At 43.6% G+C, this 13,574-nt stretch overlaps 1 protein-coding gene across 2 annotated transcripts; it reads right to left on the reverse strand.

The window, feature by feature from the left end:
- Window positions 1-322: 322 nt before the first annotated feature.
- On the reverse strand, window positions 323-11,872 carry bmf1 (BCL2 modifying factor 1). 2 transcript variants are annotated; one of them, XM_030081934.1, is made up of 4 exons: window positions 11,756-11,872; window positions 9,454-9,650; window positions 8,543-8,715; window positions 323-3,989 (listed from the first exon to the last, which is right to left on the reverse strand). In XM_030081934.1, the coding sequence occupies exons 2-4, from the start codon at window positions 9,623-9,625 to the stop codon at window positions 3,873-3,875; spliced, it is 462 nt and encodes a 153-aa protein (XP_029937794.1). In that variant the 5' UTR covers window positions 9,626-9,650; window positions 11,756-11,872; the 3' UTR covers window positions 323-3,872. The 2 variants fall into 2 exon arrangements, with proteins under 2 accessions (XP_029937794.1, XP_029937793.1); XM_030081933.1 differs by having other exon boundaries at window positions 8,543-8,745.
- Between the last annotated feature and the right edge of the window lie 1,702 nt (window positions 11,873-13,574).

The raw sequence follows: 13,574 nt of genomic DNA on the forward strand, positions 1-13,574 counted from the left end.
AGATCAACTCTTCTTCTACATAATTTTGTCTAAGAGTAAGTTCATTATATTCTGACTTTGTACATGGCTGACCAAAGATATAAGAGAAAGATATAAAGGTATTCCACAAATAAAGATTAAAAATTTGACCAGATAACTATGAAAGAGATGATGCTATGTTCTAGTGATACTGATTTGAATCTATAAAACAAAAGCCCTAGTAACTTCAGGAATATGATTCAGTCATACATGTTGATGATTGATAATAATTTAAAAAATCATTAAAAGTGATCTGACTTGCAATTGCTGCTTTCCAAAATACTTGCAAAAGAAAATTAGACAAAAATTTTTTAACACCTTCAACAAAATTTTATTGAAAAAAGTACCAATAAACAAGAAATCCAGAAAAAAAGATTTGTAGAGCAAAGCTCCTTATGTACAGCATATTGCACTACATAACAAATTGTCTTTACTTCCATATTATATCAACAACAAAAAATATATATAAACAAAATGAGTGCACAGTACAGTCTCGAAAACACACAGTCAATGTTTACAAAAATGCTACATTTTCGCTGGGTCTCATTTCTTGGTATACAGAGATTGTGTGATAATCAAGACTTTGTTGAAACTGAGCAGTTAAAGGCATTTTCCAGGGTTTCAGTAATACACATACAGTTCATCTGTTCTGTAAAGGAAGATTATTTCATAGCAATGATCTAAGCTCTTGAGCCAAATTAACCACAACACTGAATGATTTTGGTTTGCTTGGTTTTGTTTAAACACCACCATGAGATGTGCAAGGAATGTTGCAAGTTCATTTTCATACAAAACAAAGCCCTTGATCTCATTGGACTTCAAAGGATCCAACTCGTATTAAAAATGATTTTACAAGCATGAACTGTCCTTATAAAAACAGACCCTTTTTTCATAAGAAAATACATTTTAAAAAGTTAAGAAAGACCATGAGCAAGAAATGTTCTCATAAAAAAAAGAAATCAAAATCAAAACCTTCCTCAAAACTTCAAATTTATATAAAGTGGACTACAAAATTCAAGACACTGACGGTTTCCATAAAATACATATCCCACTCTAGGGTCTCTCTACACTCCCTTGTTAACGTGGTGAGTGCAGATTGGGAACCTCATCCTACAAATTATACAGGGCACCATGGTGGCTTGTTTCCCTTTCTAAAAAATCAAACAGGCCATCATTCAGGCAGGCTACCAGGTCAATGCAACAGATAGACGGCTGACACATGGACAAATTAGCCTGTGACAGACCTCGACAAAAATCAATCCAGAGAATATACTATACAATTACACACAATAGATAAGGGACCCATGGGATCTACAGAAACAAAGTACTTTCCAGTGCATGTTGATTACAAAACAATGATCAAGATTAAAGAATTGAACACATAAACCAATGCCCTGTGACTTGTGAATGAGTATATGAAGGTATCTTCTTTTGAAACATTTCTAACATCACTTGCTGAGATAGGTGACATGAGTCTTTAAATGTAAGGGGGAAAGTCATACCCTGTTCAATGGTTAAACCTCAAAAACGCACCAAGCAACCACTTTTCTGAATCTACCCATGACTGGCAAATTGGGTGGAGGAGTGACGTAAAAAAAAGAAAATGAATTGGTTGGGTCTGACCCTGGAAAAAACAACCCTTAAGGAATACCAGGCACAATGCAGGCAGGCCTTGCTGTGCAGAGTCAAACAAACGAACCACATACAAATCTAAGACCAAAAGAAAAAAGGGAAAATAAGAAGTAATTGCACACACAAGTGTATACAGTAGAAATGGGCAAATATACAAAAATAAATAAGAAGAAAAAAATAAATTACAAAAAAATGAACAATACCCAAGTAATGAAGGAGCAGCACACATGGAGGACTGAGGAGGAGACGTGTCAACAGCTCATGGTGAGACTGGGAGCTATGGGGACTGGCTCAGCGTTCAGGATCCGCAGGAAACTTAAACCACGACCACATTCAGTGCACCTCACATGCCTCCCACCACATGCTTAGAAGCCCCTGTCACTACCACAGTCAGTAAGTCAGCCTCAGACTCGTCAAACTGTACCTTTGTGTATGCGCTGACATATTGGCCTAAAGAAATTTGAACTGATTTGATAGTGGAAAAATTGATGATAACCACATCAAGAGGTGTCATCACAAATAAATGGCTAAAACACTGCGCTCACTCTTACTTTGTAACAGATTCTCAAGGTTACCAGTGGCCTTTAAAGTCTGTCCCTGAGACATCTTGGAAGATGTTTTTTAATGAAAGGAAATCCTAATTTGGCAGTGATGTACGTGACACATTGTAAGGACCAAGTGATCACAGCCTCCTGATATGTACTGCTCCTTGGGTCCAGAAGTTATTCTAGGTTCAGCAATGGGAAGTATAACAAACAGCATCTTCAACAGTGTCTTCAAACATATTCATATTTCAACAATAAGTACAGTCTTTTTCACTGTGATTTTTGTCTCAATTCAGACTGGTCGTCTACATGTTTCAGTGGTGAAGTATCAAAAAAGGTCCCATTTCAGGTTCTGAGCACCCAAAACAATACACAATCACCCAACAGAATATAAAATGGTGTAAAACCTCATAAAAGTTTCCCGAGAGGAGCAGATTCTGTTTCACAGATTGGTTATGCAGTATTGGTTTGGTGTTCAGAGTACACACAGGCTGGGAAAAGCACAATAAAGAAGAGAAGCTAGAAACACTGACATTTCAATGGAGGCACTCTACTTCATAGCCAGCACCACTGGCACACAGAATTTCTGGAGTCCATGCTTGTCTGTATTCAGTCAGGTCTCAATGTTGATGATTTGTCTTGGACATGTGAGTGAAAACATCTGAAATCATGCAGTGAGAAAATAAAACTGAAAACCTTCATACAAGACAGAGGTTGGCTTGGTAACACAATCTGAACTCTTGAAGGGTGTATTCTAGTGCAAAAACAGTGGATCCACAGCTCCACTTCAAGGGCATGGAGGTCTGAAAAGAATCAAATGAAAAGCACACATCGAAAATACTGGGGGATACTTTGTATTGGAGTGAAATTAGGAACAAGATCAAATTGAGGGGAGACAAACATCTGGCTTCCTGACTGAAATGTAAATAAAGAATCTCATGGTAGACTTATTATTTTTATGGCCTTATGGGCTAATGAACACTTTGTTCCCAATATTTTCAGTGACACTGGGGGTCGATGTTTAAACTCACAACATAAAAGATAATGGAAGTGTATGAAAACACATGTGTGTGTGTGTGTGTGTGTGTGTGTGTGTGTGTAAAAAGATATAGATATACAGATACTCCACTGGGGAGTTGGACGTTGAGGTGCAAAATGCTTTGTTCTGAGAAACTGCCTCTTTGGAAATTAGTAAATCAAGTTGACTGGTTACCTGGGAAACTTCAGAAAAGAAAACCCTGAACTACATTTCTTTCCTTTTTCAAGTCCTACCCATCTTGTCTTGCCTATAAAATTTGCTCAACACATACTTTTGTGGCAGGAGACATCGAATAAGGCATTCTCAGGGTCTATGGAGGTCATTCCAGATGGATACAGGTTGAAGTGCAAACAAATTCAATGAGAACAATGTACTGTACAAAACTACTACACCATACATTTACCAAAATATGAACATTGTCCTGTAGAGGAAATCTCGGAAACAACATGGCATCTTCTTGGAAAGACAAAAAAACGACCTTGTAAAAAAAGCTGGTTGTCTCCGTCCCGCGGTGACCTCTCCTTGCTCCTTTCTTTCTTTCTCCCCCAACAGACCCGTGTTAGATTTGACAGTGCCATTAGAGTCCAGTTCCTCAGAAAAGATGGGGAAAAGGGGAATGGTGAGGATGAATGGTCCTCTCACCTCCGTCCTGCTCCACCTCCTCCGGCGAAAGCCCCTCTGTCAAAAAGAAGGTTGAGCAGAGCCGAGGCCAGGCGCCACCACAACGGCCCCTGGTTCCTTTGGTTTCGATGATACTGCATCAACAGAACAAAAGAAACACATCCAAGTTAGCACAGCACATGACCGTGTGCACATCCAGCCACTGTAAGTAAAAACTCAATCACTGGAATTAGTCATTATTTTGGGCATTCACTGTGTGCTTTAGGGTTTATGTTGACTACAACGTGCTGATTGACACAGAACAGACTGAAAAGGGTCAACTGGGACGGTGGTAAGTCAAAACCAGACACCGGAACGGCATTGATATTTTCACAACAGTCTGCTTCTGTCCCCAACAATAATTATTAGAGGCCTCTCGTTGCATGCGGGATCCCTATATACTCAGAGCTCCACAATAGCCTTTCCGAGCCATAAACACATTCATCATATGGTCGTACTCTTAAGCTAATCTTTCTGGCAGAAACCAGCAGCAGTGGCTCAGGAGGAGTCTTCTGTCTCTCTCGGGTTTGCAAGCCAATTGGATTGTGTGCGATTAGAGGGATAATGCTATCTCTACCATTGAGAAAGGGAGATAAGATAATTGCACCAAATGGGATTAGGGAGCTCTTGAAGACGGGCAGGGAGCCTCTGAAAACACATATCTGCATGAGAGTGGTACAGTAGCTCAGCTCTGTGCACCAAGAGCCCATCGATGGACGAAAGGCAGACTCTGCCACGCCTGATAACGCTGTAGCTATTTTCAGACATGGGCCGTAAACTAAAGACGAGCAACAAGACCTGAGATTAGCTTTCCATGACAATGCACAAAGTACACCGCTTCTTCTTGGCAACGTTCTGCAATTCCTTACAAAAGCCTAAACATCTGACAACACAGATTAGATATGCCATATTTACATGACTGCTAAGGTGGTGTCCAAACATTGACCTATTTTCCAGCCAAGAGTTGGCACTCTGATAAGCCTCTGGGTTTCCGTACTCCAGCTGAAGTGCGGTGAGTGTTGCACACTGTTGCATAAGCTCTGCCAGGTTCCAACCAGCATGTGTGTGTATCTCACTCACCAGCTTGTTGTTCAAAAGAGAAACGGAGGAGGTAAAAAACAAACCAAGAAAGAAAATGAGAAAGTGCCAACAGCTATTTATATTCATAGAGGACTACTGAAACTCTTGATAAAACTGCTTTTGTGTTGTACTATATATCTAAATGTTGCCTGGGGATATTTTGATAAGACAAAATAATGAGATAAGATATGCTTCATAAACACAGGCAACATTATACACACCACACACTGATTCAAATACATCCAGGACACTGTTAGCAGACAGCCTGTGCTCAATAAACACTGGCATGCCCCATGTCAGTGTTTTAAATTTAAAACCTAATTACATTAGCAATTACAATCACGTCCTTCTCTGTAATTACAGAGAAAGAGGACAGCCATGACTGTATGTGATTAGAGGTATGTTTTGTGTGCTAGTATGTGAGAGACTCAAATCGGGGCTGGACTTTAGAGGTTTGAATTGTAAATCTCACACCATCAGCCGTGGACAATAACATCAGTAAATGGCGGAGATTTACCACTCCTACAAACTTGTTTATTTTCCACACGCTACAAGTGCAACACTAATCTCTAAAGAGAGAACCAGAAAGTTCTTAACAGTGACCTTTCGCTCTCTTCTCTGTTGAGTGAGCGAGACAGAGCGAGAGGTGTGGGCAGCACTGTCGTAACATGGTCATGAGTCACGCCACCAACTGTCAAAATGTGACTTGGGCTCTAAATTTAGCCAGCCATACAGAGCCAGAGTCTAGCCAGATGCACCGTGTCGTCACTCTGACACTAGCCCGATGTGCTTTATCAGTGTCTCATGCAGGCTGTCTGTCAGGCCAGCTGCTCAGAAGCTCTGCTTTATCTCTTGAGCAAACAGGCTAACTCCCATGGCCAGAAACTCTGTCAGTCACATAAGGAGGAGTAAACCAAAGAGCTGTAATATTAGATAATAAAGAACAGCACAACCCGACATCACGTCAACAATAATCGTACCAATCAATGTATGAAAAACAAATATCAAGAGCCAGTTTCACGTGTTTTTATTTCCAAAGCAACTCCGCTCCTCCCTTTTCCACAAGTGCCAAAAGGAGCGAGTGCCATGCCCTCAGTGCAGTGCAAAGATAAAGCCACAAGTGTTGCATGCGTGCAGGCACACAGACACACACACATGCACACCCACATGTGTGCACGCACAGGCGATATTCAACCCTGCTTTCAACACCTCCTATCGAAAGCACCAGGAGTCGTCTCTCTTAAAAAAACATGGGGATGAAACCCAACTCTGCTCCTTGCCCTGCACAGACCGGAGCCGTCTTCCTGCCATTGTGACTGTCATTATTGCTGTGTCTCAAATGGCAGGCAGGCTAATGTCAGCCTTCCTCTGGGGACCTCAGCGTCCCCTCCAGCCCTCTCAGACTGAGGAGCAATTTATCTGTCAGCATCCACCAGCACTCCTCCGTTACCTAATCCCTCCTCTTGCCGGGGGCCACAGGCTCCCATGGAGAACGCTCACAGTCAGTCACATCGCTCCCAAGCCCACCGACAAGATGGTTGTCAAAGAGCCTTGGATGGCTTAGGAACAAGTGTCTGTCCTGAGTAATAGTGATCATTTACTGACAGGACGAGACAGAAATGAAGACTGACAAACAGTATCCCGTTATTGTTGTAGAGTTGTTGTAGTGACTGTCAGAGCGTGTGATTGCGAGAAGTGAGAGACAGCGAAAAGCTGAAAAACAAGTATGGGTGTATTCATGCATGAGCACGAACACACGCGCATACAACCACACAAACAAACACAAACACACAGACACACAGACACACACACACAGACACACACATATATACATAGAGCTGCCAAGTTATCCAGCAGCTACAGCTCAAGGTGGACTACCCACCTCACTGCTGAAGACGTAATTGCACAACTGCACCACAGGCCCAAAAATAGCAGTTACAGAGGCTGCAGTGGAATCACGCATCCAAAACCGCACATCAATGTTTGGCTTTGCCCAAAGATCACTCAGCAGCCGCCAGGCAGCCACACAGACACTGAACCTCAGGCACAAGGACTCCACACAGCAGACCTCACTGAACTCTGACGGGCAAAACTGTAGTTATCCCCCGCTTGAATGACAAGAGTCATCAGCAGCTTAGAGCATGAAAATAAACACAGAATCGCTGGTCTCTACTTAAGTTATTATCGCAAATACCCTTACTCCTCATTACACTACGCTAATTTGTAACCACTTTGTAAAATGTGGACCAAAAAGACAATTCATTATCACACATCGCAATGCATGTAGGTCGGTCCTATCGCTTGTGCTGTGGCTTCAGGATGTGACTTCATGAAGCCATTCTCACTCTGACTGTCATTTCTGATGTTTACTCAGCCAGTTAAGGGAGCACAAGCCACTTCCTCATCCCTGGCCTGGCCCTGCCTTCGCTGTGCGTCAGTGGATCCCAGCCACAGATAGGGCTGTAACCCTCCTGTGTGCCTGTCTGTCTGTCAGGCCGTCTGTGTGTGTCTACGAGTATGACAATACATGAGTAATGCCGAGCTGCTGGATATAAGCTGCTGGGTTATAAATAACCTCAGCTTAATGAGTGCATGAGAAAATCATTCAATCCCAAACCTCTTCTTTATACCATCATTACAGATCCCCACCCCCCCTCAACCAATAGCTACAGAGGCCTTTTATTTGGGCGTCTCCTGTGGCTGGTCGTTGCCCAGAGAAGGGGCTGACTGGAGACTCCCTGGAACCACAGCTGTTCCCTTCGGGGCTAATGCGCCAAGCTTCGGGTTACAACATGTTTACCTTTTCCCGCCACTTCTGCTTTTTTTCTGGGCATACTAGTGTGTGTGCATGTGTGGATGTAGAAGTGTGTGTGTCAATGTACATGTGGTGATTGTTTTTGTTATGTTTGTCTCTTAACCCCTTGTGCAACACAAAACACGCACACTGTGAAAAAAAAGAAAAACTCTCAAGGGTCTATATTTGCGTTGGTGCAGCCAACGCAACAACTGTATCTGAGAGTTATTTTTTTTACAATACACCCACACAGATGCACTATCATGCAGCACAGTGACTCAGTGGACAGTGTCACCCTGACCACAGTGCTGGTGTGCTGTGTGCGACCAGGCATCCTCCATGCTCCTTGCCTCAACAACACAGAGAGGAAACAGGAGAAGACAGAGAGACAGAGAGAAATAAACAGGAAAAGGAGGCAGGGTGAAAGCCTGGCGGCGGCGGGTTGGGGGAAGGGCTGTCCTGGTTCAGCTATGTCTTTGGCTTGAGGGAAGTGGGGGGTTGGAGGGGGCAGGGCTAAAGTACTGTACGCACACAGCCTGTCCAACACAAAGGTGGAACAAACACACTCAAAAGAGAGCAAACTTTTGACCCAATATGGATCTCTGTTAGGTCAATAAAGAAGGTATACTGATGGAGTTTGACTCTTTTCAGCTGTGGCTAACCAAATTAGGCCCCTAAGCTTGATGTGTGTATGACCACGTGTCAATCTCAAACTGACCCACACACACTCATACACACAATGCATGTGTTGAGCTGGTTCATTTTCCCTCTCACCAGTTGTAGATGTTCCCGATGGAACTGGTCTCCTATCAGCTGGAGTTTCTGGCCGATGCGGGCCTCTACGCTGCGCGCAACAGGTTGCTGCCGGGGTCGCTGCTCCATCCCGTTCTGCTCCTCTTCCCTTTCTTGCTGCCGCGCCTCCTGGTCCCCGACAAGCTCAAAGTGTGCTGGGAAGTGCAATCGAAAACCCGCGTTGCCTGTTGAGCGTCAAGGTCAATAGTGATTTTCAGCGTGAAACTGCCAGTGGTCAGAGTTTGTCACTGCAGAGATATACCTGAGAGGGCATTCTTTACTGTAATTATGGGTGCACTGATGTTGCAATAGGTACAAGGTGCAGCCAAGTGCTCTTGAAAGTGTTTTGTATCTATCACATTGGTTGCCTGAAACTACTTACACTAAACCTCACACTTCCCGGCTGTTGTTTTTTTTTTTTGTTTTTTTTTGCATGTCAGATGACAGTTTCATACATCTATACCAATCAACAAACTCATGATCAAAGTGAAATCATTTCAGTATGTGTGGCAGATTTGAGGTCAGTCAGTTGCTATGGAGCTTATTTGGAGCTGTGACTTGTATATGGCACCACTGTAGCTTTACTGCCACTGACAGTCAGTTCTCTCATCTCTGTCTGGTCAGTGCTTACTCAGGTGAGCATTATTGTCACGTCACGTCCTTTGAGTCACAATGCCAGTCTGGCGCCTTTTGAATAGCAAAGCAGCTGGGTACACTCCATGCGCACCATAAAAGCCACAGTGATCACGACTATCAGGCGCCAGGGGTGAGAAGAGCACGGCTACATTGTTACCCATTTCTCACATTATGGTTTCAGGCTTCAGTTTTATAACACCAGTTATCACACAACGTGACGCTCACTTTCCCATGTGTGCAATAGATTGAAGTCTCACCGTAGAAGAGTGGTCTGGGCTCCTCTGCGACTCCACAGGGCAGCATGCCGTTGGCCAATGTGAGGGCAGGGCCGGGTGTCTGTGTGCCCCTGTCTTCGCACTTTATCTCCCTGAATGTGGTGCGCCAGCAGTGGAGGTCTGGCTCAAACACATCATCCTCCTCATCGTCCATACGGGGGCGTTATAAGACCAGCAGCCTTAAGGGTGAAAGGAGAGATAGAAAAAAAAGACTATTATTACAAATGAGTATCAAGATGTGTGACTTAAACCGCATTTGTCTTCCAGTAAGTACACAACTCAAAGTAGTGATCAAATTAGAGTTTTCTGCAGTATGGTTAATGATGGTGACCTTGGACAAGTTTGTATTGCACTTAATGAGGTGACTGAAGCCAGTACATTCTTTAAATGGTAAATCTTCTAAACATTCATTATCATTAAAGACAACCTTTCTGGTTTATAATGAGTGCCCTTGAGTCAATGAAACCACAGTGGACAAGTTGGGGAAGAGAAAATGAGCAAAAGGTCTGACTCCATTTGCGGCAAAGAGCTCAGTGCTTATTTAGACAAATGGCTCTGCTCATCTCAGTGATGAAACCACACAATTCACTGTGGTTAGGATTCTCAGTCGAGCTAAATTTACCTAAATGGGGGTTTGGCGGACTAGGTTAAGTGAGAGGTAGAGTCTCTCTTCTCCATACTAGCCAGCACTGAAGCAAAGAGCCTGGCTTCAGCACACTGCCCTGTGATTGGCAACCTCTCATCTCAATAGAGAATACCATTTTCTGCAAACCATAATAGATAACATTACAGGCACTGCACATCTACATGCCTGAAATTTGTATGACAGGAAACTGGTAACAGGAATGATGAAAATGCATATTTACAATTCGCCAAAGTAACTCTCCCACAATGTGGCAAGAATCGCAAGAAGCACTTGGGAATCTTGCCAGTGTCAACGATGCACTGCACTCAACCTTGAATCATATAGCGGGTCAAAGAGTTATCAAAATACGGCTGAAACTCAAGTTGCCTCACCAGCTCACCCCAATTCACCATCGAGTTGTAATGCAGGGTTAGGCTACTACCACACTTCCAAATGAGGGTCCACAGCAAAAGAGTAATGACAGCCTTTGAGGAAAATCCTAAGCCACTCTCCCTACCCTGGGTCTGTCAGCCTGCCAGCCTCTGAGAAGGAGTTTTCATTTCTTCACCCAACATAAGCAGATTGGCCTGTCTCTAGTGTGCCCAGACCTCACGATATACTGTGTGCGTTCACAATAAACCCTGTGTGTAAAACCACTTGATGCTCTGTTTGACAAACATAGAGCAAGAACATGCAAGACTCTGAAAAAAAAAAAAAAAAGGCACAACTTCCAGATATCCTGGGTTGCTCTCTGTTACTAGTGCTCAACTCTCAGCGGTGTCTTTGTGTCAGAGGCAGTGGCTCCCCCTGCTGCACGGAGAGCAACGCTAACAAAAGACAGGGACAGAGGGAGGGAGAGAGAGAGAGGGGGGAGTGAGTGAGTGAGTGAGGGAGACTGGGGGGGAGGGTGGAGGGTTAAGGCAGCTGTATTATTGACACAGTTTTCATCCAACAGCACCATGAGCCTCACATCACACCATTTCCACCTAATGTAACATATGCATATACATGACCTAAAATGACACTGGCTCCAGGGTGTTCAACGCGCTGCCTGAATTTTATGGTAATCTTACCACCGTCTATCCAGAAAGTTACTGGACTATCTGTAAGTTTAAGCATATAAAGAAAAAAACAAATACTCAAATCTGTGTTTCAAAATGACTGAAAAAGCCGACATGTAAAATGCATTTGTGTGTACGGCTACCGAATAATAAAAAAAATAAATTTAAAAAAAGTGTGGTAAAATCATAAGCGGAATGGTGTTAATATTTTTACACAGAAGCAGCCAAGGAAGAGTCGAGCTGTTGTTGACAATAATAAACAGACCTGAAACATGACAGAGGGCCACTTGCCGCAAACACCGTGCCTTGTGGTTTGGATGCCATTCACTGACTGAGGTTAGCTCAACCGGGAAAGCCGGTAAAATTCAAACCTCTGTACGCCCGTGAATGACAAGCCAAGGCAAACTAAACACCACTTCTGTCGGACTGCTTCAACAACCGAGTGGAGAAAGATACACTGAATCACTCGAGGTAATTTTGTAGCATTAAGTATCAATCGCTTCCCAAGGACAGAAGCGTTACTTAACATTACTCGCCGTGCCGACAAACTCACTGAATACGGAATAAGGAAGTTCAACAGCCTGTTTTAGTCACTTACCACAGAGATGGCTTTCGGTGTTACGGCTGTCTGTGCTCAAAACAGTCAAACGCCGAGCTCAAAATCCTGGGAAACCGAGCAAGTTTAGTCCGTTTCACCTCCACGATAACTTCCATTCTGTGATACAAATGGCAACAAGCTGGTTTAATTTCGCAGACATCAGCTCCGCCCCCGCCTCGCCGGGGCGTGGTGCATAGAAAGTAGTAAATAAAGCGCTCGACGGCCTCTCTCAGAGCCAGTGGGGCATGCGCCCTTGAGGCTCATTTGCATACGGCCGCTGCGACCTATCACCGAGTTTGTTTTCATCCCGCCTTCCGCATCGCGTATTCAGACACGTGGACGGGAAATTCCCCGTAGCACGAGACTGCTTTCACGGTAAAACTACTACAGTACTCAGCTGGCAGGGTCATGTGTGCCGCAGCCACCAGGAAGTGTTACTTGTGTTTAAAGAGAAAAAATAAAGTGTCACGGTCAAAGCTTCAAAGTGTATTATGCTGTGGGGCATTAAGTAACTTAGCCTCTATTTTAATCTGGCATTTAATAGTGATCCTAATTAATAGAGGGGCAGTGGGAAAGTTTCTCTTTGGCTACAGAGCATATAGGCATACGTCCAGCTCCAGCTTCAGTCTACAAACTGCATAGAAAGTAACTGTAAATATAGCCTATTTCATTAGTAAATATTTGGCCAAGTCTCGAGATTTTAATATGTGGACATCTGGAAATGTATTTTATGTAGCCTATATGTCTTAGTGCTCTGCATCATTATCTATAATCAACATCAATGACAACACCTAACTACAAACCCAGTTTAACAGCTCATTCATCCTTTGGGAGCCACAAACTAATAATCCAACCTGCCTGACACCACGGCGAGGTGCTTGGGAAAGTATCCGTCCAGGCGGCCTGGTTGGCTTTGTTTGCCAGAGTTGAATTTAGTGTCCCCTGTGCGGGTCTTGTTATGGAGGGCAGGGCAGGTGCTGGTTGTTATGATCTGGTCCCCTCCCCTCAGGGGTATCACTGATCAATAAACACTTGGACAGCTGGAGCTGAGGGCGATCCTCTGCATTCTCTCACAGAGCGCTGTCACCCTGCCCCCAACTCATCTCTCCCTGGCCCTGCCCTTCAAACTGCGATGTCCCACCACTGAGCTGTGTGGGAAGTCACGGGTCCCTGGTTCCTCTGTCCACTCTGAATTGGTCAGACCTCATGGTTTGGACTTTGTCCCACCTGCAGCCTATCCAAGGAGGTGGAGATGCGCTGTGGAAGAGGGGATTGGTTTTCTCCCTCACTGTGATGGAAACTTGATCGTGCTTGCATGAGTGACCACTGAAAAAAACAAAGGGTCAGAGAAGTGGAAGCATTGATAGCAGCTTTCTTTTGTGCTCCAACAAAACAAAGTAGACCCCCCCATTTAAACAATTGTCAGGAAATGAAAAAGCCCACTACCTACAGCTGTAATTAGTGAATCCTCTGTGAGACGGGTCACTGTCATAGACAATGTACACGATGTAATTTGTCTCAATGCAGTGTCATGTATTTTATAGTAAAAAAAAAAAAAAAAAAACCTGACCTGTGCATATACTGAGAGGTGTGCTCACATACTAGCATATCTTAGTTGTGTGTCTTCACTATGCCGTTTCCCTGTCCTTGATTATTTAAAAAAAACAAAACTATATTAATAATTAATTAAAATAAATAAAAAAGCAAATGAGAGACCAATTCAACACCTAAGTATGCAATATTAATGATAGCACATATATCTTAAGAAAACAAACCTAGGCTATTCATTAACATGTATTAGTCTGTGATGTATCGGGGT

Source organism: Myripristis murdjan, chromosome 22 (genome assembly GCF_902150065.1).
Source record: "Myripristis murdjan chromosome 22, fMyrMur1.1, whole genome shotgun sequence".
NCBI classification, from domain to species: domain Eukaryota; kingdom Metazoa; phylum Chordata; class Actinopteri; order Holocentriformes; family Holocentridae; genus Myripristis; species Myripristis murdjan.

What these genes read in the sequence shown, in the direction of transcription:
- bmf1 (XM_030081933.1), bottom strand. Translation starts at nt 9,625, where the DNA reads ATGGACGATGAGGAGGATGATGTGTTTGAGCCAGACCTCCACTGCTGG. An exon ending in GCCCAGACCACTCTTCTACG is followed by an intron (nt 8,746 to 9,453) that starts GTGAGACTTCAA and finishes GACGCTCAACAG; the next exon opens with GCAACGCGGGTTTTCGATTG. An exon ending in ATCGGGAACATCTACAACTG is followed by an intron (nt 3,990 to 8,542) that starts GTGAGAGGGAAA and finishes CTGTTGATGCAG; the next exon opens with TATCATCGAAACCAAAGGAA.